The following is a 27,898-nucleotide window of genomic DNA, read 5'->3' on the forward strand; positions in this document are numbered from 1 at the left end:
CACAGCCAGGGTCACCAGAGCTCGTCTGTCACTGTGCTGAGGTGAACCGCGTTGCGCTGAAGTCTAGGGCCTTGGAGTAACAAGTAAAACGTCCAAATGTCCCTGTTTTCCCAAGACAAACGCAGGCATGAAAATAAAGAGTTTGTAATTTAACTAGTCAAGCAAATGACATCTGTGTCCCAGGTACCAAAGTTGCTGGATAACCCTGCAGGGTTACTATGCCAACCGTTGCTTTTTGGTGGTGGTTTGGTTTGATTGACCCATTAGTGATACTTTAAACCTCTTGCTCTCCAAGGAGGGAAGATTTTTTTATTTCCTAGGAACTTCTAGCCTGTGCAGTTCTCTCTGCAGGTCATGAGGAATTAAAAGGGAAAAACCTTAAAGTTCTTTGTGTAACTACTTCTGTATAATGATGCTACAAATGACTTGTAATATGTTGGTAGAGAATAAATGCAACGTAATTGGAAACTCATTCTCAGGGAAGATATTTCTCCTCTTGACACTAAACCCCACTTATATATAGACACATATAAATATATTTATTTCCCTGGATTTTGGTGGTGTCAGTGTTTGAGACACATCATAATTTTCTTTCCACACACTGTGGTCTCTTTGCTGCTGAATTCTCCCCATCTTTCATTTGCTAACTTGTTCCCAAAGCACCCATTGCTTTTGAATTTCGGGAACAACATCATGAAAAGAGGAGCTCTAATTGGGTTCAGTGCAGCCTCATGCCTTGTGTAACATTTGCTTTTTAAGTTGAGCAGCAAGAATCTTAATAAATGACCTTTTAAATCTTGTTTTGATTTTATTCAGGTATAGTAGTGTGCTCATTAATAATGATCCTGCAATAGGTCTCCCATTACAGCTTTATTGTTAATTAAATAGGATGTAAGATGTATTGGATGTTTTCAAAATGAAAATGGGAGGTTTTTAATAGATTCCCTGATTAAGAATACTGGTCTGCATACATGATGGTGCCCTGAAAAAAATATCACTTAACAGCTATAGATATACTGTTCTGAGGCAAGCAAAACTTGCTTCCTCCCTCACCCTTTTCAGGGTAAAACTACTTGCTGTGATGGTTTTACCCTAAGGAAGTTGTTTAATCTTCTCTTGCAAGAAAGGGAGGTTGTTAAAGAAAAAATTTCACATGCTGTGTATTTAATATATCCAATCTTTTGTTTGAAAGGCATCATACGTGAGGCAAAAGAAAGACCCTTACTTTGGAGATGGACAAAGGACAAAGGACTGGCATAACAGAGAAGCTATAAGGAGGGACTCTGAGCGTGTAGGTATGTAAGATTACTATAAAAATGTTTTAATACAGATTGTAATTTAGTTGGATTTTTATTTGGTAGGCTGAGTGCAGAACAGCGTGTTCAACTTCAGGGTCAAGGTGATGTTCTTGACATGATGCAACAGTTATTGTGTGTTAATCCCAGCTAAAGCCTTTTCCCTCAACTCCACAATAACCATTTTGAGGTGAAAATATGTTGGTAACATGCTGGTATTTTTAGGATGGGTGCAGTATTGATTTTTAAAAAGCTTACCAAAAAATGTGTGCCTGCACCTGTCCCAAAAATGGGTGATCCAGAAAGGAAGAAGGAGGGATAAGAAAAATGTCCTAGATTGTAACACTCATGCAAGTTTTATTCCGTAATTCCAAGTTTGGTCTTGTCGCAGAAAAGGACCCGTTTTGAATGTCACGGCTTTACACTGGGGTGTCTGGAAGGGCTCTGCCTCCTCTGTGCAAGAGCTCAGGTTGTTAAATATACACACCCATCTGCGCCGAAAAAAGCAACCGTGATCAGATATTCAGACCATATGTATTCTTCCTGCAGCGAGACAAAAATCATCCTGTAGGTCCTCCCTAGCGTTGCCACAGCCCCTTCGTCTGTTTCCGGTGTGGGAAGGAAGCCTTGCCTTCTGCGATTTGCACAGCGGAGCAGTTCGTGGCACAACTGCTTATCCACCAGCACTGAGAGGGTGACGTGGCTGACCCAGTGCTACGTGTGACCTACAGCACTGAGCTAATGCAGGAGTTTTCAAAGGGCTGCAAGATGACTGCTCTCCTTTTGACATACGGATTAGTTTCTGGCCCGTTAAGCACCAATTAGTAGTAATGATGCGTGTTTACTTTCTGTCCATCTATAGGAAATGGAGAACAGGGAAAACCTTACCCAATGACTGATGCAGAGCGTGTGGACCAGGCATACAGGGAAAATGGCTTTAATATTTTTGTGAGTGACAAAATTTCTCTGAATCGTTCCCTTCCAGACATCAGGCATCCAAAGTGAGTATATAGTTTTGCATTTCTATGAGTAAAAGTTTACAAGCCCAAAATTACCGCAGCTGCAGGAGTGTGCTCTTCTAATTATGGGGTCTGGTACCTTTGTTCATCAGATGCAGTCCTTTCACAGTGGTGTATCCTACAGTGTATTGCAGTGGGAAATGGAGGAGACCAAATCTGGGCAAAAATTCCCCTTTTGATTCCAGAAGACTTAAAATTACCAAATATGCATAACCCTGTGCAAAGAGATCTCAACCTTAGCCCAGAGGCAGCTACTTCCTTCACCTCTTGCAATGTGGCTGTTCACTTCCGGACCCCACTGACACAGCCAGCGACTTCCAGCAACGAACAAGGTGGAGCTGGCTCTTTCTGCAGTGGGAGGTGGTGTAAATGCCCCAAGTGTCGTCAGGTGGTGACTTGGTCACTAAACACTGGCCAGCTCTTACGCTGGCCACTAGCTGGAAATGGCTGTGAAATGCTCAGGAGCAGAGCAAGATTTGAGTAGCTCCACTCAACTATGCGTGAGGAGTTTAATCAGATCTCCTTCTGATTTATGGATTAGTTTCTCAGACATCTTCCTCATAAAAACCTCATCAGGGTTTATGAGTAGAAACTAGTTCCAATTGAATGCTGGCTCTTGAGTTCATCTATTTTTGGACGTTATCCCTTAGGATGGTGTCAAACTGGATTTTGTGCAAGCCAGAAGGAGTTTTTCATTAGCAACTGTGATTCAGTTAGGACATAGCCCTTGTTTATGCAAAGCTGAGAGGTTTTTAAATACTGTTTGTGCTGTTCTTAATCTGAAAGCATTGTTAGACATTTAAATGGAAGCTCGTTTTGTGTAAAACCGTCTCTATCACATTAGTGAATCTGAATTCAACATCTAGTTTATTCATGAGACATAACTTCCAGAAGTCAGGGTTTATAATTTGTTAGTTGCACATTTGAGAGATTACCCCTTCAGCTGTCACAGCAAACTAATCAAACACACTGCCTTGACACCCTTTCTCAATAAACTCATAAACCAGAGTAGCGAGTATAGCTTCATAAATATTTTAGGCATGCAGCTGAAAATTTTAAGCATAGACATAAATCAGGTAAGTGAAGATGCTTGTTGATCAGTCTGTACTCAAGTTCCAGGACATACAGTTTGAGTTTGCTAACCTGAATCATACCTGGCCTCCATTTACAGGCTGCCCTGGGCTCTGGGAATGTAAGCTTCAGACAATGCCAGTATTTCCTCATCTGAGGATGTAATATGTTACCTCGCTGGTTACCTGGTACCTGGTACCTGGTTTTTCCCACAGTTGCTGACTTCTCATTGCTAATTCTGCTGTTTACTAACTTTTTTAACTAACAACTTCTAACTACAGTCCCTGGTTAAAATTAATAAGTGAAGTGCCTGGGTCACCAGCAACTTAAGCTGTGATTAATGATGCAACCGCAGCTGTTTGCTTGTTGCTTGACACATCCTTTCCCCCAGCGTAGCGAGTTATAATTGTGGAGATCTCAAGGAAAGGATAAACAGCTTGTATATAATGGATGCTGGGATTAGCTGGGCAGGGCGTGGGGTTACGTATAATGGAGATTTGCAGTAAAGAAATTCATGACTGAAAAGGCCTGCTGTGCATTCCCTGTGCCCATTAAAAAAGATACACTTGAAATGGTATGGTTTGTGTTATTTGGGAGCTTGATGAGGGCAATTTATAATGAAGTTTGCTGAGGCAAAGTCCGTAAAGAGCATTCTGGAAGGAAGCAAGCTGGTTTAGAGCACTTGCTTTACTGAGCCTTTTACACACAGGAAGAGATAATAGCGACTGCTGTGTGGAGATGTGCCCGCAGACGGCGGGGAGGTGAACTGGGGAGCAATGCAGCATCTGTCCTCTCCTTTCCCTGAGCTTTGGGGCCACGGTTGGGATTCTCCCAACAGCTGGCCTGGGTGGGAGGGACAAAGAAGCAGCCAATGTGTTTCCTCTCTTCTGAGATGGTTTATGTGGGCCTTTGTATACCAAATAATGTCACCTCTGCTTTCCGTTAGTCACTGGAATCAAAGGGCTGGGTGGGGGTGCAGACTGGATCTATCTGGTGCACACATACAGCAGTTTGTTTCAACACTTGTCTTTCCCTGCTAACATTTACTTTTAAGTGCTTCTGGGTTTTTAGTACTAAATACTAATTTTGCAGGTTTCCTAAAGCAACTGTAGATGTGGTAGCTGGAGAGAAACAGTTTCTTTCCATGCTTAATGGTTAAACATAATAGCTAAAGTTTGCTACTTGTTAAAGTTAAACCAGAATTCTTGTTTTCTGACTAAGAAGAATTAGAAGGGATCTGGAGGTTCTTTTTTCATATTGGAAGAGAATTATGGCTAGGAGCTATCTCGGAGGAAGGTTAACATTGCAATGCCAAGGGCTGGATGAAAGCGCTCCATGCAGCTTTATTTTGCATCTTGCATCTGTGCGTTGCAGCCGGAGCCTGCGAGCCCTTGGCAGCACCCCAAGACGATTCATTAGACCCAGAATAAGCTACTGTCCTTTTACGCAGGCACCACAGTCGCTTCCTGTAATCACAGATTTATTGAGGTTGTGTAACATAGGTGCATCCTTCTCCATTCCCTGGGAAAGGTACCAGGAAAAAGCTGCCACTGCTAGAGCCACTTTTGTTCCCATTTGCCTTTCCGGAGTACAGGGAGGGAATTACCTGCATGCGTGCACTTCACTGCGCACGTAACGTAAACCCGGCAGGAGAGAGTCTGCAAATCTGCTCTGGTACAGGCTGTGCAAGGGTCTGGTGCTGGGGCAGGGCAGGGAGAGGAGTGTGACCTCCCTCCCTGCTAGTGGAGAGGGCAGCCTGCCCTGCTGGCAGTGTCGTTAATATATTCCAAACACCACCTCCGTGCTGCACCGGACACGTGGCGCTCTGGGCATACAATAGGTTTTTGTCTGCTGGAGAGCAGCTGCTGGATGTTCGTTAACTACAATTGTTCATTGTACGGCTTAGGTCTTACCTGTTCAAACTCCACTACTAGGGCCACACCTGCGGGAAAATAAACACTGCCCTTCCTGCTGCAGTTGGAATTTGCTTTGTGACGCTGCCTTGAAAACACTCCCATGAGGCCAGGGAGCGTTACCCCTATTTCAAAATGAAGATTAATGCTGTGGGGACATACCCCCGAATCAAAGGGATCCACAGGGGGACTCTGCAGAGCTGACTCCAGCCTTGGCCAAGTTCTGCAGTGCTTTGTGTTCAAAGCCCAGCTTGCTCCACTTCCGTCTGCAGAACTGATCCCGGGTGTCAAACTAGCCCTGCTGAGAAATGGGGAACACGAGATTGGCTGGTTGTAATCTGAACGGTCTGTCCAGCACGGCAAAGGAAGCCTTTGGTAGAGGTGGGAGGTTGATCTGTTACTGAGAGGTGGGTTTGTTTATCCAGCAGTTCTTCCCACGCAATTCTCCTGTCTTTCTCTCTGTTGTTCATAATGTCTTGAACTTCTGGGCATGTTCAGGGAAGCTGCTGTCACACAAAGTCCGTCCTTTCTGCACATTTTGTTTAAAAAACTGAATGGCAGTTACACATGTGATTAGTTATTTGCTTCTCTGAAACCTGGGAACAAGTGAGCTAACACAATATGCCGATAGTGCCCGGAAGAGATACATTCAACTTCTCAAACCACTTTGCAGAAATTCCTCTTCCTAGTGATTTTTTGAGGTATAAAGACAGGAATAACAAGTGTTAGAGATTTCTGTATCTTAAGCTATAACTAGAGTTTTCTTTAAAAGTGACTTCAGCACCTAGTGGATCCTTCTGACTGTTGCTAAGTGTCCCTGACCATTAACAGTCCCCACTTCATATGGAATGTCTATATTTTTTGCCAGGTAGACTGATCACCACTGGTTTGATAAGGCCTGCAAGTTGGGGTGGTTATTTTTTTTTTTCAGGCGCTTTACATCGATTTGAGGAGTAAAGGATGAACTAAGTTATTTGCTGGTAATTAATATGGAAGTGTTTTGGCACCACCTTTTAACCTTACTCTACCTGTGCCCAGCTGCAAGAATAAGCTGTACCTGGAGAAGCTTCCGAACACTAGCGTGATAATACCGTTCCACAACGAAGGATGGTCCTCCCTCCTCCGGACAGTGCACAGTGTCCTAAACCGCTCCCCTCCTGAGCTGATAGCAGAGATAGTGCTGGTGGATGACTTCAGCGACAGAGGTATGATAATGTGTATGTACAGCTCCACCTGCGCTTCCCTACCTAAGGGATCAATGAACTTGCAAATATGTGTAAAACTTGAGGTTTTTTACTTGCCAGCAGCAGAGCTCGGGTGAACCTTGCTCCAGTACATCTGAAAGACCAAAAGTCTAGCAAAAAGCTCACATTCCATATTGTGTTTGTGCTGGTTTAGCTGCTGATGGCGTGGGCTGTGCTGCGTTTTGAACAATGGGAATAAATAGGGAAGCTTGTTTTAATATTCTGCTAAGAGCCTGTGTAGCCCTTGACATTTAACCCCTGGGTTAAATGTTTGATACTTAGAATACAAAAAAGAAAGGGGAGAATAGCTCACTCCTCATATTCTGGCTTTTTTTTTTTCACCTAGCCACAAAAACTGGTAAAAGAAGCCTCAATAAAAGGTTTCCACCTCGAACTGCCTGTCATTTGGCTTACTTTTCTCCTGAATTTTGTGCTCATTGGAAGTAAATCTGCAATGTCAAAACCTTTGCCTGCTCTCACTTGCTGACTTGCTTGCAACCACGCTCCTAATTTCATACCGCGCTGCCAGGAGTGGTCGCCGGGGATTGGGTTTGGGCTGCATGCAAAGACGTGTAGCCGCTGGCATAACGCTAACGGGAGAACCACTTGTAATGCAGCAGCAACATGTAGGTGTAGTTGCTGAATTTACTCGTTCTGCAGCAGAAAGCCAAGGGATCTCTGCCTCTGAACCGTTAAACGCTGTGCGATACAAACCAAGCTAGAGTTTTCTCGCAGTTTGCGCCCTTGCTGTGGTGGGAAAGGCGATCAAGGGAAGGAGGAATGAACGCCTCTGTCATGTAGACATTGCATAGCTAGAAGGATCACAGGGAAAGTCCTCTGAAGTAAGTGGTCTTCTCCTGTGTGGAAGAGGGTAGATTATGATCAGATCTAGCAACTCTTATTTTCTCCTTTAAAATTACAAAGGCTATTCAGCTTTATGAGCTGCAGAATTCAAGTCCTGCCACTGAAATTACTCAACTGGGGGAAAAGAGCTCTCTGCAGAGATACTGGTGGATACACCCCAGACATCTGACACGTAGGCAGCTCCCGAAATGAGCTTGGAAACAAGCTCATGAGTATTTAACATTCGGACCTATAGTGACTTTGAAATAAGCACTGCCCAACGTTCGTTCTAAAGTACACCTCTAGTTTGCAAGCAAGGCGTGCTGGTTTGAACAAATCAATGTCATATGAAATAAGTATTTCTTTAGAGGATTTCCAGACTAAGCTGTGAAAGGAAAAAAAAAAAAACCAACCACCCTCCCAGCAAGGTCTCCTTATTTCTGCTTAGTCTAGAAGCAAATTAGACAAGCTGATGCTCTAAGTGCAGCTGAATTATACAAACAAGTTTCTTTTGAGAGAAGTAAAAGTAATGAAATCTGGTTTCCTGTACATCTATTTTCCTTGTCTCTTCTGACCAGGCAAAAGAGCGCTCCTGGGTCTCCCACCCCTGCTCCTCATCAGTCTGTACACACCATGTTCATCCAGCTTGCTCTTGCTTTGCTCCACCTGCCTCTGATAAGATGCAAGCTCTCCTCCGTCGGTCACCCATCTTCCATACCAGGGTTGCAAGAAGTAGCTGAGATGAATTTGTGCACAGTATCTATTTATAGGTGCATATGAAAGACTCCTGGTGTTGGACAGTGAGCTAAATTGTCAGATGCAGAAAGAGTGCTAATAAAACCCCCTTTTTGGTTTGTAGTTTGTTTTTTGTTTTTTGTTTTTGTTTTTTTTTTTTTTTTAAACCAGTGTTTTCCTGCTAGCTCAGTTGATCTATGCATGTTGGGACAATTACGGGTTAGGATGAAACATTTTTCCTCCACTGCTGTCAGTTCTGTATCTGCACCGTAGCATTTCCTGCTGGTTGCTGCTCCTTTTCCAGCAGTCAGCATTCTTCCTTAACCACACTGGGGCTGGCTTCCACATCCCTCCCTGGGCTTAAATAGATTCTTAGTCTTCAGGAGGCTGTTAACTCCTACGCATGTGATCTTGACTCGAAAGACTGCTGGTTACAAATTTCTGGGTTTAGTTTATCCATTGTATGTATGAAAAACAAACAAACAAAAAAAGCCACTACAACCCAAGGCCTGAGAATTGATAATTTAACACATCAGTCTGAACTGCAGGAAGGAGCAGAGGCTCCAGGAAGACTTTAACTTTGCATGTGTTATGTCTGAAAAGGGCATTTTCTTTGATTTGGGCTGTTAGGCCACTGCTCTGGTTATCAGTTTCTCATGATTAAATTGGGCAGGTGGTAAGACCCCTGTGTTTGAGCTGGTCATCATCACTGCTGTGCCACAGAACCAGCGAGCAGTAAAAAGAATGAGGAGAGATTTCTTCATTTTCTGTAAAAATCATAAATGATTAGTTCTCTGCATTGTCTGCAAGGTGCAATGCTGTGCTTCTGCTTCAAATGCTAGTCCCACAAATTTGTAATAGCATTTTTCTTGTAAAATTATGGAATCACTGCTGAACGTAGTTATAGTAGAGGCCACGTTCAAGATCAGAGAGGCATAGTATGAACAGTAAATGTCAGCTTCTCCCCCAAAGAGATCAGTAAATAGTCGTCATAATCTCCAGTGAAGAACAAAAGATGAAAAGGATAATCGCTCCATAAAAATCTATTATTAATTTTTTTTATCGAGAGGTTACCCTGTCAAGATAAAATACCAGATACACTCTGCTGTACCTCATGATGGCCTTTCATGTGAGGGTTGTCTAAACAGCCCGCTAGCACTTTAATAACTCTTTAAAAAGACTAACGTTCAAGAACTTGGCTTTCCCTAGCACTGTCTTCCGCTTGCTAGCATTTCTTGTGTACTGACCTGTGTTGGGGTTAAATATACTGGGCTTGGCCAAGCTGCCCTTGAGGTTCTGTCAGCATTGCTGTCGTGCTGCTATTGCACTGGTTTCTGTAGGTGGGGGCATGTCAATCCATCAGCCTCTTTCATCTGTGTATCTCATACACAGAATCTCTGCTTCACATGGTGTAAAGAGCACTTTGCTAATAATAGCAATAGTAAGTGTGGAAACCTGGCTACTGCACACGAGTGTTTTTTCTGACAGATGTTACTTTCATAGTTTTTCATCTGTTTTTAAGCCTGGGAGTAAGGAAGTTTTGGGTTGACTCCAGAGAGGGTTGAGAAATTGGCTAGCAAAGTGATAGCAGAGTGAAGACAGATTTCTGGGTTAGTTGGTGGCTGCTGTGGTTTGCAGCATACCTGAGAGGCAGCTGTGGCGCTTGGCATTGTTGGAGCTCTTGGACCCATGAATCATCATCTGGACGTGTCAACAACCATTTATTTCTTAATTTGTTTGAGACAGACAGTTCTGTGACCTTTAGCAATAAACATTTTTCAGCCAAAAAAAAGACTGTCCTGATGACAGCAAATCTTAACAGTGAGCAGCAAGAGCTTTGAGTCGTGTTTTTGAAATGTTTCCTATGCTTTCTATTTGAAAAATCAAAATGTGCTGGAACAACTTGCTGTATGGAAATTTTGCCTGCCTGTAGTGTAATGGCAATGATCAAAACGTAGTCTTACTTCAACCAGATCTAGTGCTGGATTCCGTATCAACCCCAGTGCTCTGGGAAAGGCGCCCTGTGGGGGGGATCAGCCCAATACAGTGCAGTGGTGGCGCCCAGTTTGCCTGGAGGTGCGTCCGTGGTGGCACCTCCAACAGCCCTCTGCTGACGCATCGTTCTTTGTGGGGACTCCCTTGATCGGTTGAGTTAGCTCAAAAGAAGCTGCTTTCCAGCACGTGTCATTGGTCACAACAGAGTATCACTGAATCCCAAAATGTTAGGGGTTGGAAGGGACCTTTGGAGATCATCTAGTCCAGAGCAGGTTCATCCGGAGCTTGTTGGACAGGAATGTATGCAGGTGGGTTTTGAGTATCTCCAGAGAAGGAGACCCCACAGCCTCTCTGGGCAGCCCGTTCCAGTGCTCTGGCACCCTCAAAGTAAGGAATGTCTTCCTCATGTTGAGATGGAATTTCCTGCCTTCCAGTTTGTGCCCGTTGCCCCTTGTCTTATAAGACCATGAATATTACGCTTTCTACCCCACAGACTTAGCCTGGATGTCAGTGATAGAAGGACTTTCTTCGCCTGACCATAAGCATTTCAAAACAGTTGTTGGGCTTTGATGTGCAGAATATAGGTGACATGGGAGAGGGAGGCACCCATTCAGCTGACTTGGAGAAGAAGGATTAACCTGCCTGGTGTTGTCTGCCCATTCCCGTGCGCTGCTGAGAACTGCTGAAGCACCCCAGACCGACCTCCTCCGATTAACCTCGGCTGTTGCAGGGTGGTCCGGAATAACACCCACCCTTCTGGACGGATGGAAATCAGAATGCAGCACATGTGAATTACGACTTGAAAATTCCTGCTCATAAAAAACCAAAAACGCTTAGCTGTGGCAGTCCTGGGTGGATTTGTGACTTCACTTTAAATTTCTATAGCTATTCTTCAGTTCTGATGTCAGTTAAATTAAGCCTTTTCATATGCCGGCTTGCAGGGTACTAATTATATCCCTCTGAGCCTGTTGTTGCGAGAATGGCCCCAAGTAAACTAAAACTCTTTTTTTCGGGTATATCGGTTTTCTCCTGGGGATTGTCAGATGTGAAATTTGTTTGCTTTTTGATTATTTAATTACAATGCTGCTGAGTGGTAAGTGGGTTCTTTTATATCAATAGAAAGGGGAGGAGGGGAGGAGAAGTTGAAATGCGGGTCAGTTGGTAACGCTGCAGGGTTTTGTGTCAGCTCTGATGGCATTTGATTATTGATAGCAGGCAGCGAATAACAGACAGGCAGCTCATCATTCTTCAGGGTCTGCTTCCGTCCCTAGGCCTGCAGTCAGAACGTGGCCGTGGTTGGAGAAATCGAGCCGTTCATCTCTCGTGCCTGTCTTGTACAAAATGGATGATTTCCACCTAATTCTTGCAGCTCGTGGCCATGTCTGCTGTAGAAGCTACCTCTGTGTGTGCGTGAACAGATGTGAAGCTGTCCTCTGTCTTTTGCGAGATAGATGAAAGGGCTTAAGCTGAAGGAACAGGGGCAGGGGATGGCACATCGTCTCTTTGCGGGATCCTTGTCTAAATGTTCTTTTCTTTTTGCCTGATACATACGTATCACTGCTCTGTACAGCACCGGAACATCAAATATATGCTACGGGTTTGTGAAAGGCAGAAGTCAAACTCTCCTCTCTTCTGTCTGTTTTGGAGAAGAGATCTCTTTCAGGGGGAGGCTGGACTGGAACACGTACAGAATCACAAATAGTTGAGGTGGGAGAGGATGTCTGGCGACCATCTAACCCAACCCTGCTGCTCAGCCGCAGCAGGTTTCTCAGCATCTTACTCATTCAAGTGCTGAAAATCCCCAAGGATGGAGACTCCACACTGTCTCTGGGGTACTTGTTCTGCTGTTCTGTCACTCCTACAGCAACTTAGTTTAAAACTAAACAAGACCTTAGTTTAAGCAGTATTTCCTGTACTTCAGTTTGTGCCCCAGGACTCCCAGGTCCTCCTGCAAAGCTCCTTCCCAGTTGCTGGGTGCCCAGTCAGGCCAGGTACATAGGGTTACTCCTCCATGGGGGCAGGAATTCACCTTTTCACCTGCTGAAGTTCATGAGGTTCCTGTTGGCCCATTTCCTCGCCTGTCAGAGGCCCTGTGAGTGGCACGTCAGCCGTGCTTCCCAGGCGCCTACCATCCGCGGGCCTTCTGAGGGTGCGCCCAGCCTCTCGCCCAGCGCTTGCACGGAGACGTGCAGTGCTGTTAGCCCTGATCCTGGTCCCTGGGGCGCACAGCTAGCGACAGTCTGCACCTCCAGCTTGGCTTTGTGCTGCTGATTACAGCTCGCAGAGCTCAGCTAGTTTTCTGTCTGCTTGTCTAGCCCAGGTTTCATCACTTTGTCCACGAGGCTGTCATGGGAGGCAGCGGGGAAAGTCAAGATGCCTTTTATAGGTACAGAAACTTCAGAATGAAGGATTCCAAATGTATTGGAAGAGTAGGCCTGAGACCATGAGCTGCACAAGCATCCTGTGTGCCCTGGTGCCTCATTTCCCTTGTCAGGTCACCAAAAGGTGTAACTGTCTGGGGAACACCAATACCTCTCAAACTAATTGTTTGCTTTTGTATGTTTATCTGCAACAAACAGACCTCAGGTATTTTTCAGCCCTTCCTTTAATGTAGAGCAGGGTAGGGTTTTTACCTTTTCACCCTCTGCAGCAATTGAAAATTTTAAGTTATTCAAGACACTTACTGTGTTCTAGAAGTGACTTAATTGCTGAATGTCATTTAAAAAAAACATCTTGCCACGTACCTGGGGCTAGCTCTGTGCAGAGAGGAAAACGCACATGCCACACAGGAGGTTCAGAAGCACTTTGGGGGTGTCTTATTTTCTAGCTTAGCTTGGCAGAAATCAGTGATTGTGGCTAAGTGCTTCAATTTCATAGAAAAGTCACGTTTCAACGTTGTTATTTGCATATTGACTGACAGCCTGTTCTTACTCATTTTTAAGACTATTTTTGTGTAAATGACAGTGTTGTAGAACAAGTGGTGTCCCTGCTGAAGAACGAGAACTGCAGCATCAGTCATCTCTGAAGCGTGCGTTATATGCAAGGCACGGTGTTGGTACAGCAGTAAAGCTGGAAGTGGCAGCACTGAAAATATTGCAGTCTCCACATGTCAGGATTGTTCTGGAAGTGTTAACCCAGCTGGGCCGCCTGCCTTACGGCGTGGTGTGTCTGTGCAGTGGCAATACACGAAAACTTAACATCCCTCTCCCAGTTACCAGTCAAAACCCGCACCCGTGACTGGGGCGAGTATCAGATTCAGCTGGTGTAGTGCCGTATATTTAACCCCATACGACAGTGACATTTGCAAAGTCCATCTTCTGGCTTTGAGGTTAAACACAGTATATTTTAGGATGCGGTTATCCAAGAGATGGGTATACTTGGCTATGTGTGATTTCAAGGAGAAAATTTTGTTTTGTGAGGTATATGGGATCTCATTTTCCCCTGCGGGGTCGTTATGGAGGTTTTGGATTCCAACTTCATCTTTCTTCCAAGACGACCCTGTTGCCACGAGCCTTATTTTAATTTGTGAGAATTGTATCTGTATGGAGTCCTGACACTACCTATTTGTTTAGCCTTTTTTAATTCTGTTTTTCTTATTCTTTCACCACTTTTACTTACTTTTTCCTTTAGTTGTATTATTTTTCAGTAGGTCTTGGTACAGTAGGAATTAGAGCTGCTCTTTGACACGTGAGACTGCAAAGCACTGTGAGCCCAGACTGGCATGGGCCACTGCTCATCTCTGAAAGGCAGGAAAAGGCGCTGAGGCCTTTTAATGAAGGAGTCCAAGGAGAGTTTTCCCCAAGCAGTGTTATCTCAGCTTTGGTTTTGTCCACTTTCCCCCTTGTTTGCCCTTCCCCCTTGCATAGGGCCAGTCAGCTTCCTTTGCTTTGCACCGTTGTGCTGTCTGCACACCGTCCTGTAGCTCAGGGGAATCTCGGAGCTCATCCATTCACCGAGTTTCAGAGGGAGCCACAGCCAAATCCCTTTTTTCCCCCCTTTAAAGATAAATCCCTGTGGCTTTTTAAATCACTATATTACAGTACAAGTAATTCTGGAGGTAGCCATATGGGATAATCTGGATGGAAAAACAAATGTGGGTAAGGCCACTTGGCTGAAGCGCACGCAGCGTAATTTGGTCTGAAGGGCAGAAGTCACTAAGTGGTGCACCGAAGGGAGAAGGCAAGTGGTGATTAATGTGTCGTTTGGTGCAGCATCAGGTATGTAGCAAATACAACTCTGTGCCATTAACCACATCTGCCAGGCCTTAATTGAAAGGAATCATGTTCTTAGTAGCTGAAATAGAAAAGGGTTTAATACTTGAATTCTTTTTGATCTTTAAATGGAACGGTAAAGGATTTATGCAGCTGAAGAGATTATCTTTTCATCTTTAGGCACATGCATTGTAAAAGTCTTTTTTTCTCTCTCTTAAATGTGCTAAAGTGCATCTGGTTAGTACATCTCTGGATACGGAGTGCCTGTGCTTAGGACAGAGTGGTGACGGTCTTTCTTACTGAATTTTGAATATGATTCTTTTAAGGCTTTTTAACTTAACGTACTTTTTAAAAAGAAAAAGCCAAGCTTTTCTTAGGCAGCGATGCTTTTCCACAACCTTTTCTTAAACGTTGCTTTCAAGGTCTCTTGTAGAAGTTGTAACTGTAGTCTCAAACAACTGATAAAAAGATTTTGTAAATTAAGTCATAGAGTAAAGATGTTTCTTCCTTGCTGTTAGAATGCATTGTGGGCTATCTCAGCTCTGTTTGGACTCTCATAAACAACAGCTTTGAAGTAACTGTCAGTGAGGTGTCCCCTTGGGTATGCGGGGAAGGTTGGTTCTTCCAGGGGGAAGTCTGAGAAAACAAGCATGCTCTTTACTTTCATTAGAATGAATTCTCTGTCCTGAAACATACTCATTTTGATGCCTGTAGCTCATTAAATCTCAGGCGCTTGACCATGCTCAGTTTGTGGCCTTGGTCGTTTGTCTTGTGGTTTAACACTACCAGATGCAAAAGTCACAGTGAGCAGTTCTGAGACTACGGTCAAGGGCAAAATGCTTCTGAGGGAAGCCAACAGCGATGTCATTTTTCCATGTAGAAAGAGGGTTGGCTTTGGTGGATATCCCTGGTTCTGGTAGAGGCGCAAATACGACAAAGTGGAATAGGCTTCAAAGTCGTTGAAGTGGTTGTGACCGCGGCTTAGAGGTGATGCTTGTGACCCAGACTGCGCTGTGACCTGCGGGTAGCCCAGCAGAGCGCTGCTGCTGCGGGAGGAGCGGATTAGTGAACTCACCGACACTGTTCGGGAGTGAGCACCAAACAGTGGGGCAGTAAAATAGAACCTGATGCAGATGTCCTATTCGAGGTCATGAAAAGGGAGTAGTAATTTCTTATTCCCCAATTCTGTGGGTGAGGGATGTCAGTGACCGAGCTTGCTTTGGATCCTTAGGGAAATGTGGATGGGATTTGATTTTGTTTTTCTTTTTTGAGTATTCATTTTTAATGTGTCTTTAACAACATATATACATAAATACACTGTACTTGTGTATACCCTTCCTAAAGGGGTATCTAAAACCTGCATTGTTCTTCAAGCAATGGCTGGAGAGTATTTAAGATATATTCTCTAGTGTTTCAAGGGACCTGAGGGCCCACTGTAGTTGTTTACTTCAGCTTTTTTATTGTGACAGCCTAAATTAACTAACCAGTTTACTTTTCATCATCTCCTGTTTTTTTAAGATCAGTTGCTGCAGCTGAAGGATGCTTCTAGAAAGGAGATGAAGTGGCTTAAAAAGGTCCAGTTTACTATGACCTTTTTCAAAGCTAATTATTGTGTAGTGAAGGATGTCTGGCAAACTAAAGTTAAAGAAAAAAAAATTGAGCAGTTTCCATTACAGCTCATTAAATAACTCTAACTGCGTTGCTTGCTACTAAGAAACCCAGTGCATGTAGCTTCTATTAGTGGAGTTTGCAGGAAAACAGCTTTAATTTTATTCTCACCTTGAAGTACATGTCCTCATCTGCGAGGAGTCAAAAATCTAGATATCTGCCAGCTGCAGTGGAAATCAGCATTTTAATGCTTTACAGCTGCTTCTGTGTGGAAGTTAATTAGAAATGTGATTCAAACACCTTCTGCCAGTACTCGTATCTGATGTCTATTATTGGTAATCATGGTTTCTGCTATTTAAGCATGCATTTTGGGTGGCATTGACAAAGCAGCTGTTCCTACGTAGGGACTTTGATAAAGGTGGAAACTTCTTCACTTTGAGAAAATTGGGAGGTAATGGTGCTGCCATTTAAAAATATAAGTGGATAATCTAAACCACATTTCTTTTCTCTATCATTTTAATTGCAGTGATATTTTCTTAGCACAGAAATGCCACACTCCTCCTCTCATTATAGCATCTATTCATAAATGTCACGAGGACCACTGCTGCCTGTTACCCCTAAGCTAAGTACGCGCTGAAGTCTCCGCTGGGACGTGGTAGTTTACCACGCTGAACGGTGGAAACCAAGGCTCGGGATTGAAGGCACCAGGGTGCCTTCAGCCGTTGGTACTACCCTCTCCCCTCTGTCATCCAGCTAAAATGAATGTGTCAGGTATGAGAATATTGCCCATGGAATGTTTTAGTATCAGCACAGCTGTGAACCGGCCTGGATTTGTGCTTCAGGATTCAGCAGATTTAGTGACCTTTCTGGCAGCTGTCAGTAACTTACGGTAATAGTTGCGTTTCTTGCCAGCAAAGTAAATAAGAGCATTGGGAACTGATGGCAAAGAGGTCTAGAAGAAAAGAGTAAAGTGTGAGGTTTTGAAATATACTTCTGACATGCTACAAGTCAAACATGTGCGTTTTTCCTGCAGCTGCATTGGTAACTTTTTCATTTGCCAAATACTTCATTTTCTGGTCTCTGACGTACAGACTGCAAGACAAATCTCTCTTTTTCTTTGTCGTTCATGGTTATTAATGTACGAGTGCTACTGCAGGAAGGAAGGATTATCAGCTGGTTCTCCAATATTCCGTTTGGCTGCAACCCCAAAGCAAAATTTTTGTAGGTCTGTGCTATTAATTTTAGGCTGTGTAGTTGTTCTTCCTCACTTAGACACTTGGGATCAAAGCCCTGGGGCTCCAAAGGGATGCATGCTACCAATGAAAGCAGCTTTCAAGTGGGTTACATCTTGGGCCTAATGGCGTATTCTCCAACAAGACCAAAGTCCGGAGTAGAATTTTCTGTTAAATATTGTGCTCTTTCTGGAATCTTTCCTTTTTGTTGTTTTGCAAAGAACAAATACTTCCAGGCCAAGAAGTTCTTTGTACATGAATACTGCTGATAAAGGCAAAGCAGTATCTCTGAGGACCTGTTTGTTTTGGGTTGTGTTTTTCTTTTGCGGGGGTTTGGTATATCTTTTCCCTAGCAAAACTCCGTGACTTCGAAGGCTTTCATCTCGCAGCTGTGATATGTTTCAAAATGTTTCAGCATGAAATGTCTTAACACTTTGCCTGCCTGCCTCTCTCCAGCTGGCGGCAAGGTTGGGTCTCGCTGGCGGTGCGTGTCACGGTACCCAGCGCGGTGCGTTGCGCTCAGCAGCGAGCGTACGCTGCCGCGCGCTCCGAGTGCCTGCGGGCTAACCCCTCGAGCACAGCATCCTCCGACTCGGGCACCCTGCAGCCGTGCTCTGCTCTTCGCCTGGGTTTGTTCTGTCCTGTGAGCAAGCTTCTGAAACGGCCTTCTTGCCTGTCTCCCCAGCGCTCAGAAATCAGGTGATGATGTAGATTAAGGGCAGTTAAAGACCAACGTGGTCTCTCGTGATTTTTAACTGTAGTAGGGACAGCGGAGTGTAAATTGGCAGAGGCCTGAACCAGCGTGTGGTGTGAGCCTCAGCCTCTCACTGCTGGAAGTGGCGATGCTGTTGGGGTGCCGGCTTGTCTTAAGGCTTTTCAGTGTTTTCATCTACCCGTTTAATAGAAGTGTGATAGCATTGAGCAGGAGCGCAGACATTCCCTTGCTTAAACAACTGGATAATCAAAACCACTTATTTGGCCTTAACACGAGGGCACAGATTCCCTGGGTTGAAGGCAGTATTTGGGACAGTAATACCCTTCCCGCTAGTCGCCATGGCTACATCAAACTCGAGCTGAATATTAAGTGTGCTGCAAGGAGTTCACTCCTGTTTCAGCTGCTACAAAGGCGATGCAGGCCAAAACTGGCAGCTCCCTCGTTTGTATGTCCGGAAAGCAGTATCTCATGTTAGAAGCAATCACCAGGAAATGACTGAGAGTCACAAAATCACCTCTTTAGATCAAATGTAGTCAACAGAAGAGGAAAAAAACCTAAGTAGATGCTTTAATCTCGGCACATATTTAATGAAATGGGAAGGGGGAAGAGTAAACTAATGAGAATGACTTCCCCTGGGAAAGATGGGTTACGGCGCAGGAGGGAGAACTGCTGTTGTGGGGTGACCTGGGAGTCAGGATGCGGGTGGCGTATGCATCAGTCCTTGGCTTCGGTGCTCCTAACAAACAAAAGGTGCTTAAACTTTACAGCGTGAAGGAAGGATGAGTAAATGGATTTTTCTGGATGCCCTCAGGAAGAAACAGTTGGAATAGACTTCCTTTACAAATGAAACTTCCCTGAGAGATTACAAGGTTGTGCTGTAGCTGATTATTCCCTGTGTATTTCCCTACTTGGAAACGCAGCCTACTAAACGTTCCCTCCAGTCTGGGCGTATTTATATGCTAATGCCAGTAAATGTGAATTTTCTCATTTTAAGATTACACCTTTGTCTCTGCGTTCAGTACTGGTATCTCCTGAAGCCATAGCTGAGCAGGGTTTGGATGCCTGCTGTAGGGTGGGGGAAGCTATGAGAAGGTTCCCAGTGCAAATGCAGGAGGTGATTGATGATACAGCGGAAGCCTACGTGTTGGAGTAGCACAGGCTCGCGCGTGTGGTCCTTGCCCCAGCAGCTCGCAGTCTGGCTTATTTCGTAGGCCCCACGCTTCCGCTTTTGTGCCCTTTATTGTACCTAAAGTGGAAGCTTGGTTTTAAAACATTCAGAGAATCAATAAGATTTCCAGAAACCTAACTCTTCTAACCTTTGTTACAGTCTAAACAACGATGACTGCTGTACTGTCAAGTGGGCTGGTACACTTGTCCCATACACAGAAACCTTCCCCCCCCAGTTTCTCTTTGTAAAGACGTGCTGAGACCCAACACTGATGCGGAATGGGGAGTGAAAACTGGGTCCCCTCCCCTCTAAGACTCTACCACGGAACTGTAATCACTGAACTCATTTTCTCCCTTCCCAGGCCTTTTCTTCTTTGTTTGTAAGAAGCTTCAGCTTGGAAAGCTGTGATCAGCCTAATCGCTTTGCTATTATTGGGACTGGTGTTCATAGCACAATTTATTAAATCAGTTTATTATCCTCCCAACCAACTTGGGTGATCAGAGGGTGAAAACTGAAAGAAAATTAAAACTAGCGTAAGTGCTGCCTGTTTGGATAACAGCACGTTTTGCTATTTGAAAGGATTGCTCGTCTGCACCAAAACAGGGGGAGAAGTTAATTTCAATGATGCAGAGCTTTCTGTTTCAGGGAGGCCTGGCTTGCACGTTGTGATAGATTCAGGAGGAAGTATAATCCATTGTTAAATTGTTAAACAGCACGTTAGGCGCAAGTATCTAGGCGGAGATGAATGGGTTCATTTGTAACCTTAAACAAGCGTGTCTGCGTGTGGGAGGGTAGGGATGGGAAGCTGGGATGACCCATCAACAAATGCCAGATGAACAGTTGCACTTCGGGTTTTGGTGTTTGGAAAGTAGCCAAAATAACCTTCAGGGAAGAGAAATTAGCCCTGTCTGCTTATAGGGCAATTCTGCAGATCGTCCAGTCCTCGCCTCCTGTGCCATGTGCTGCCCTTCAGCAAAATTGCAGAGTGCAATGGCTCTGCCATCGTCTTCACCTCTCTTCACCCTCTGCGCATAAACAAGCAAAGCACCTCGGCGGGAGGAAGGATCCTGAGCAAGTGTAGGGCAGAGGGAACTTGGGTCTCATGGGTGGCATCTGAGCAAAGCGGGCATGTTTCTGATTTCTGCAGTGCTGCTAATTCTGGATTGCGTTGAAGGTGCTCGTGAGCAAGGGCGCCAAAGTTGCAGATGTGCTGTGCAGTGTAAAGTTCAGAAGCCAAAGGCGATACGGGTCTAAAGTAAATACGAACCGTGAAACACTGCGCTGGTAGGACAGGGGAAATGTTTCCCTCTTAATTCTTTCTCAGGACATAAATCTCATATTTTCAAGTCCTGACTGGTACTTAAAATGAGGGGTTTTTCTATCGCAAGGTCACAAATGTTGGTACTCCCTTCCCTCCTAAACACGTCAGAAGTGTTGCAGGAACACACGTAAAAAGACTTTATGCCAACCGCGTTATTGCCAAACAAACTCTGTTGAGTCTGAAATGCCTTACTCCGTCCTCCTGTGCAGAGAGGGCAGTTTGCTGGAGTGAAAGTAAAGGGTTGGTTTGCAGCTCCTTTGAGTTCACCACCTGGGAAAATAAAGGTTTCATGGGATGGGACCCAAAAAATCTGCTGTCTTTTCAGGCCTGGGATCAGTTAATGGCCCTGACAGCTCAAAAGCCTGAGCAACGGCCACATGATTCAACACGTGTAGCTTGAATCCTGTGAAGTGCTGAGCACCTCTCAGTTGCAGCTGCCCGTGACTGACTGCACTCAGAGATGGAGGTCTTCTCACTCATCTGAGCTCTGGAGAGTCCCAGAATGCCACCAGACCATGAGTCTGCTCTAAGAGAGCCCAGTGACTTCCTCAAAACACCACCCATGTTTGCATCTCAGGAGAGAATGACCGGCATCACCAACTCCACATCTTATTTTGGAAAGCTTTGGGACTGCTTATGTTAAGCAGCCTGATGTTGAAGCCCCTCCTGTATCTTCACACAGTTTTATTTACAGCTCAAAATAAAGAAAGCAGTAGTTCTTGACTGGTACTATTAATGTATACACTGTATATCAAGTTTATTGCAAAGTCTGTTAGCAAGCTACCAGCCTAGTTTTTAATCTGCAGATAATCTTACTCTCATTTATATGTTTGGGCTGTATTACTTTGCCCGGCGTAGGCGCAGCCATTGGAATCCATCCAGTTCACCTAACAACTTTCATTAAAGAAAATTACCCTTGTAATAAAAATTACTCAGTGTGACAAGATTCCATAATATATTTTTTAAAGCCTCGTAAAATTTTGTAGCAGTTAATGCCACTTGTTTAGGGTGGGTTTTTTTAGATTTTCTTTTAAAAGCAAAAATTGACTTAATTGTGGCAATATTTGTCATAGAATGAAGTAACTGTTTTCCATCTGGGCGTAGGGAGGCCAGGCTGGGTGGCAGGAATAGCACGGGGATATGGAAATAAGAAAACCTTGTCTTTGAAAAGTATGTTTGATTGTGTTTTGTGCATTGTTTGCGAGGTGGCTTGAAAGTCTGAGTCCTTCGTAAGGGAAAGAAGATACACTGAAGTCTGCTCACTTGCAGTTCATGGTACGTAACTCTTAACCTCACAAACTGCCGTGATCAAGCATGGATTTTCCTGCAGCACTTGGCAGCAGCTTATCTGAGCGTCGTCCCTCCTGGCTGCGAGGACAGCGCTTGGTGTGTCCCCTGCGTCAGGGCGAATACGTGGGTGCTGGGGAGCACCCGTAGCTGTGCCTTGCTGCTTCCAGCCGTCGCGGGCAGAGGAAGATTCCTCAGGAGGGAGGTGTTTCCCACCAACGTGGCACAGAGCAGGCTACTCGCTCCAAGTGTGAAATGCCTTGGTAATTCTTACTGTGGAAAGCTGGTGAAGAAGTGCTGAAGAATCAAACCCAGCCGTTGGGAATGGAATGGGAAGCCAGTGGATTAGCCTTCCCGCTGTCTCTTTGCAGTGTACTCGCCTGAGAAAACTCTGTGGCCCCTATGCCTTCTGTTCTCCAGTTAGACTGTAGAACTGGGGAAATCTCTCCGTTGGTAACCGCGTGTTCGTAGATGTAAGTCAGCCTGTCCTCAGTCAGCCTGTAGCACGCAGCCACCGTCACCGCTCCGCGGCCGAGTCCCGCGGCGCTGGGCTCAGCTGCGGGTGCGTGAGACCAGCCGAAGCCACGCGCGTGTTTCTTGGCGGCGGGCTCAGCAGTGCCGTGCTCGTACCCTTGGAGGAATCGGTTCGGGGCCTTCAGGTGTCACGGGGGTGAGATTGCACGGCAAGCCAGCACAGTTAGAAAGGTGTACCATGCCGAAACGTAAAATGGCCAGCACACTGGAGGAAGACCAACCTCTGGGGTCTTTCACAGTCTCATCTTCTTGTCTCTGTCAAAATAAGGAGGTGCAGAAAGTCTGTATCTATCTTCCGTTGGTTTGGAGCTTTAGATTTTTCAGGACTTTCCAGTGCTTGATTGTTCTGGTTTAGATAATGTAAATATTGTAGCACTTGCAAGACCAGACCCCACGGTATCTGTGGCAACTCTTAGGGGAATCGGACCCAGAGCTTCTGGCCACCTCCTTTGTTATACTGAGCACCAGCAGCCATTCCCATTCTCACGTGCCTCGTCTGGGGTAGGTTAACGGAGGTGTACCTCCTGCCTTGGGCTTAGCTGGTGTATGCGTGAGGTGAGGATTGTTTTTCTCCTTCCTGATGAAATAATCTTCTGTGATAAGCTAAAAAAGGCCAGGGCTGAGCGGTGATGTTAAACAGTGGTGGTGGTGGTGCTTTTTTCCTTTTGGCTTTTTAAGTCTACCCACTGCCTCGGGAGGAAGGCAGCTGCACTAATATATCTAGTCTCTATGTAAGGCCCTTATTTGAAAAATCTGTAATTGAGTGGATGAAATTTCTGGTTGTTTGAGAGGATCTATTCAGAAGAGACTTGAAAAGGATGAGGGAAAGGCATGCTAGATGGCAAGAAGTACTAAGGCCTCTATTGAGCAGGGAAACCTATGTAGATATTGTGGGACAATTAGACTTGTCAGGCAAAACACTAAAATGCATTTGTGAGCAAAAATTCCTGGGGAATGTTAAATAAAGCTTTGAAAAGGGCAAAGAGCTTGCTAGGAATACCTCAAAAGCAAAGAAGTTGATTTGGGTGATCTTTGAAGGAAGGCAGGTGACGGCTGCTTCTAAGAGAAGGTGCAGAATGTGTGTTAGTCATAGGGATTTTGCCCATTTTTGTCCTCCGGTAGCTAAGAGCCTGAAGCACAATTGCTGGGTCAGCACCATGGGGGAGAGCTCCTAACTCAGTTAAGTTTATTTGCCCCTTTGCTCTTTTTAGACAGCTGTTCCAATGGCTTCCCTGGCGCCCTGTTCAGGGCTGCGCTCGCACTGCCTGCCTGTTCAGCCCCTGCCTTTCGTGCCTGCTCTGGGAGCCACGGAAGGCTCTGCTGTACAGGATGGGGTGGATTTGTTCCCTGTAGTTAAGGCAAATAGATGTGCGAGGTTTTTTGTATTTGAATGATTGCCTCTGTTCAGATTTTGTTGGGTGAGATTTCAGATTAGCTAATTGCTTAGATGTGACAAAGCAGCTTTTGCCTAGCGAGGCTTGTTTCCTCGACCGGTCGCCGGTGGCAGGGGCTAGTGTGGCGCATTAATGAACAGTCCCTGGCACGCTGTGAATGGGGATTGCTGTCAAGTCAGTCAGAACTTCAGATGCCTAAAGATGAACCCGTTAGTGATTAGGCCAGCATCAGCTCTTCGACTATTTTTAGGATTTTCTTTGGTGCTTCACTCTTTGATGTAAAGACAGCTGTGTGCCCCTCACTCTTTCTGTACACCCAGCTTTTTATTTCCACGTCTGAACAAGCTGGCTATTGTTTTGATCGCTCAGTAATCTTTTTCTGCAGCTCTCCTGTTTAAATTCTCGTTAATCGTGGTGACTACAAGTGTCTGTGCTAATTCATGTGGCTCCAGCCCATATTCAGCAGCATAAATATTTCCTCGAGGTATCTCCTGATCAGCATTTAACGTAGCCTTCCAAACACGTTCAGCGGCTGGATCTGCCGTGCCGGCTCGGCGGGATGTCTGACTAGGCTTTTTGCTGCTCGCTCTTTAGGCATGAGTGGATAGTCATGTTGTGTGTTTTGAAGAAACCTCACGGAACCTAAATGGCCCAAGTGCAGTTTAGTTCTGAAATAAACTGTCCTGTGACAGTGTGTCCTCTAAGCTGCCCTGGTTTTCCACAGAAGTGCCTGAGAATCCCTGCTCAGATAAAGTTCTCCCAGACATCTGCCAGCTGGCTTTTATTCCCTTTCCTCTTCTGCTTTCTTTCTCATCCTGCACTCCTCCATCTTTTCCTAGTTCCTCTCCTTTTTTATTGTTTCTAAGGTTTTGAACATCTTCAGAAGTGTTGGTTAAGTAGTGATGTTGAAACCTTGGATTTAAAAGAAATTATTCTGACTTCCTTTTTCCTGTTACTGCATTTGTTAACTGTTTAAGTTGCATTTTCAAAGACATCTCCTTCTGGTAAAGAAGGGGCTGCATTTCTAAGGAATTAATTGCTACAGTGTTTAAATTTCTCATTTTCATGCAGAACACCTGAAGAAACGCCTGGAAGATTACATGGCCCAGTTCCCAAACGTAAGAATCCTCCGGACCAAAAAGAGAGAAGGGCTGATAAGAACGCGGATGCTGGGGGCCTCGGTGGCCATAGGGGACGTCATCACCTTCTTGGATTCCCATTGCGAGGCCAACGTGAACTGGCTGCCCCCTCTGTTAGGTAAGTGTGTGGAGCTTGGCTGGCAAACGTGGGCAAAAGGAAGATAAAATGTTTTAAAAGGGAAAAGAAACAAACAAAAACCACCAACCAACCACAAGACTCGGGTGATTGTTGGCAGCTTGTAGCCTGTAACACAAGATACTTTTTTTCTGGTTCTGGAGACCTGCACAGTACAATAACCATATCATATGCTTTGCTTAATTAAAAAGCAGAGATCACAGTATTCTGTTTCCTCACTAAATGAAATCTTAAATAATTTACAGCTTGCTAGAGGAGTAAACTATCGCATGGTCACTCAGCAGCTTGCAGAGAGGAATGGCTTTAGGATACAGAAAAGATCTTTACATAGAATTTTTTAGCAGCTTTTAAGGGTTTTTTTCTCCTGTATAGCTGTATTTATCTCCATAGTCTACAAGTCTGTGGAAAATACTTCTCATGAATGACAGCTGCTGGTATGTATTTGTAGAGCATATGCAGTCCTCTCCAAGGCAGTACTCCATCTTTAAGGAGGTATCAGTTTTACGATGTCACTTCTTTTCAAGGATGATTAATTGAATCACAGACTCACAGAATGGTTTGGGTTGGAAGGGACCTTAAAGACCATCCAGTTCCAACCCCCCTGCCATGGGCAGGGACACCTTCCACTAGACCAGGTTGCTCCAAGCCTCATCCAGCCTGGCCTTGGACACTTCCAGGGATGGGGCATCCACAGCTTCTCTGGGCAACCTGTCCCAGTGCCTCCCCACCCTCTGCAGGAAGAACTTCTTCCTGATATCCAATCTAAACCTCCCCACTTTCAGTTTAAACCCGTTACCCCTTGTCCTGTCACTACAGGCCCTTGTAAAAAGTCCCCTCCCAGGGGAAAGGTGCTTTGAAAGGACAGTGCTTTCTGGTACCTGTATGCCTCCGGCCAGTACCAGTCTCCTTTACAGCCCTATCGCAAGTGGCCTGTCAGAGCTCTCTCTGAGGTGCAACTTCGTCAAATAAACTGTGGCAGCAATAATCGAGCAGAGATTTAAGAAAAACTAGTCAGATTTGTCAGCAGGATTGTTGGATGCCATACTGTTGCTTTCACTGGTTTGTATCTGGTAATAGTCTAAAACATCTGCAGGTTCGTGAGCCCCAGGGAGGGAGGACAGAATTAGCCCAAATGCCATTTAACTGAGAACAGGGAGAGTATGCTTTAATTTTAAAGCGTAGAAAGGATTTCTGTTAGACACAGAGTGGAAGCTGAAATACTGTTTGTCGCCTCTGCTCTGAAAGTGAATTTCCAACAGGAGACCAGCTCAGGAATAAAGTATTTAAGAAGTTCCAGATGGTTATGCAGGAATTAATCCTGTCTTGTAGTATTTGGTTGGAAGAAAAGGTTGAGGGGAGGAGGTACACTGCATTTCTTCAGCCTGCTGAGGGTAGCTGTGCCATTAGTCGGAATCGCTTCCTGCCGGATTCTGGCATTGCAATTAAAGGTAGGTGGTACCATGGGTTTCTGCCCGGGCTTTGAATCAGTGCAGGAAGGGTTCACATCCCGGCCGCTCGTTAACATGACCGCTGTTCACTATGAGACCGGTTTTAGCCTGGTGGTTTAGGTATCCGTGGGAGTGCGACTGTCTTTCCACTCTGCTTCTGGTCGCTGTAGCACGAGTGTCTGGTGTTTTTATCCCCATAGTTTTAGCTTGAATATCTCCATTATTGCAGAAATACCAGATAAATTGCTATGAATTGCAGCATCTGCCCCAAAGAGCACCAACGGGGAAAAAAGCTATGTTGCTTGGACAACTTCATATGTTGATGCTGTTTTCTGTAATTTCATGGTCAACGGAACCAACTGGTGTGGGTTTTCTAACACGTTTCTCCAATCTTCAGATCGCATTGCCCGGAACCGCAGGACTATCGTTTGCCCCATGATTGATGTTATTGATCATGACCACTTCGGATACGAGACTCAGGCTGGAGACGCAATGCGAGGGGCATTTGACTGGGAGATGTATTACAAGAGGATCCCTATTCCTCCGGAGTTACAGAAACTTGATCCCAGTGATCCCTTTGAGTAAGTTACGGAAACGCAGTGCGCTAAGAGCTGGCTAACAACACCACCCTGCTACAAGGGTTGCTTTACACCTCGGTGCAGTAGAAGTCAGAAGCTGGTGTTAAGCTGCTTGCTTTTTGGCAGCTGTTTGCCTTGCTGGTTTAAAAGAAATGTATTGTGTAGTAGCTGTGAATACTCTCCGTTTCATTGCTATTTTTTGCCACCTTAATTCCGCAGAAGTTAACATTTCATTTAAAACTGTAATGTGTAACACTTAATGCGATCATTTATTACTGAGATCTTTCAGACATAACTCAGAATCCCTAACGCTCTGCCAAAAACAACAAACCAGTGGCAGCTTACGTGTCATTCCCGGGTGGGGGCAAGAAAACCTCGCAGAATAATTACAGCAATTTTGATGATTGCAGTGCGTTGCAGAAGTAAATCCGTGGTCAAGTTACGTTCTGCTGTTGCCGCACTTGCCGACACGGAGCCAGTTCCGCTGCCCTTTATACTGCTGCAGTGTTCCAAAAAACCCAGCTAAATACCTTTTGAGGTCAAGCTCAATGACTTATCGTACTTGTGGGACAAAGAGCACCACAGACACAGCATGTGGGTCCCTCTGGGAGAGGTTACATCCTGTCACCTGATGGGAACCCTTTGCCACTTTGGAGAAGGGGCATTGGCTGGTTCTGAAGGGAGCCTGGTCTGGCCCTCCTCATGCACAAGTGGGAGATCAGTAGGTAGTGCAAACCCAGGTGTTTGATGCTCTGACGGGGCTGCGAAGGCACCGAGGGCACTGGGTGGTGAAAAGAATATTTGTCAACTCTTGCTTTGGTTTTTTTTAAATGTTTTGCTGGAGATCTGTATGTTTGAATGTGTTTGTAATATGGAGTCTGGTTTTTTCTTAAGGTCTCCTGTAATGGCTGGAGGACTGTTTGCAGTCGATAGAAAGTGGTTCTGGGAGCTGGGAGGGTATGATGCAGGTCTGGAGATATGGGGAGGAGAGCAGTATGAAATATCCTTTAAG

General features: G+C 45.0%; 1 protein-coding gene across 1 annotated transcript; it reads left to right on the top strand.

Moving 5' to 3' along the window:
* Window positions 1-1,192: 1,192 nt before the first annotated feature.
* Window positions 1,193-27,898, top strand: LOC104515700 (polypeptide N-acetylgalactosaminyltransferase 10-like; the record flags this gene model as incomplete). The annotated part of the gene is made up of 6 exons (XM_010159782.1): window positions 1,193-1,295; window positions 2,158-2,296; window positions 6,337-6,503; window positions 24,657-24,842; window positions 26,706-26,889; window positions 27,781-27,898. Coding segments are annotated over 6 exons (897 nt in total), but the record flags the coding sequence as incomplete, so codon positions are not given.

The sequence above is a fragment of the Eurypyga helias genome, unplaced genomic scaffold (assembly GCF_000690775.1).
Source record: "Eurypyga helias isolate BGI_N326 unplaced genomic scaffold, ASM69077v1 scaffold25679, whole genome shotgun sequence".
NCBI lineage: Eukaryota > Metazoa > Chordata > Aves > Eurypygiformes > Eurypygidae > Eurypyga > Eurypyga helias.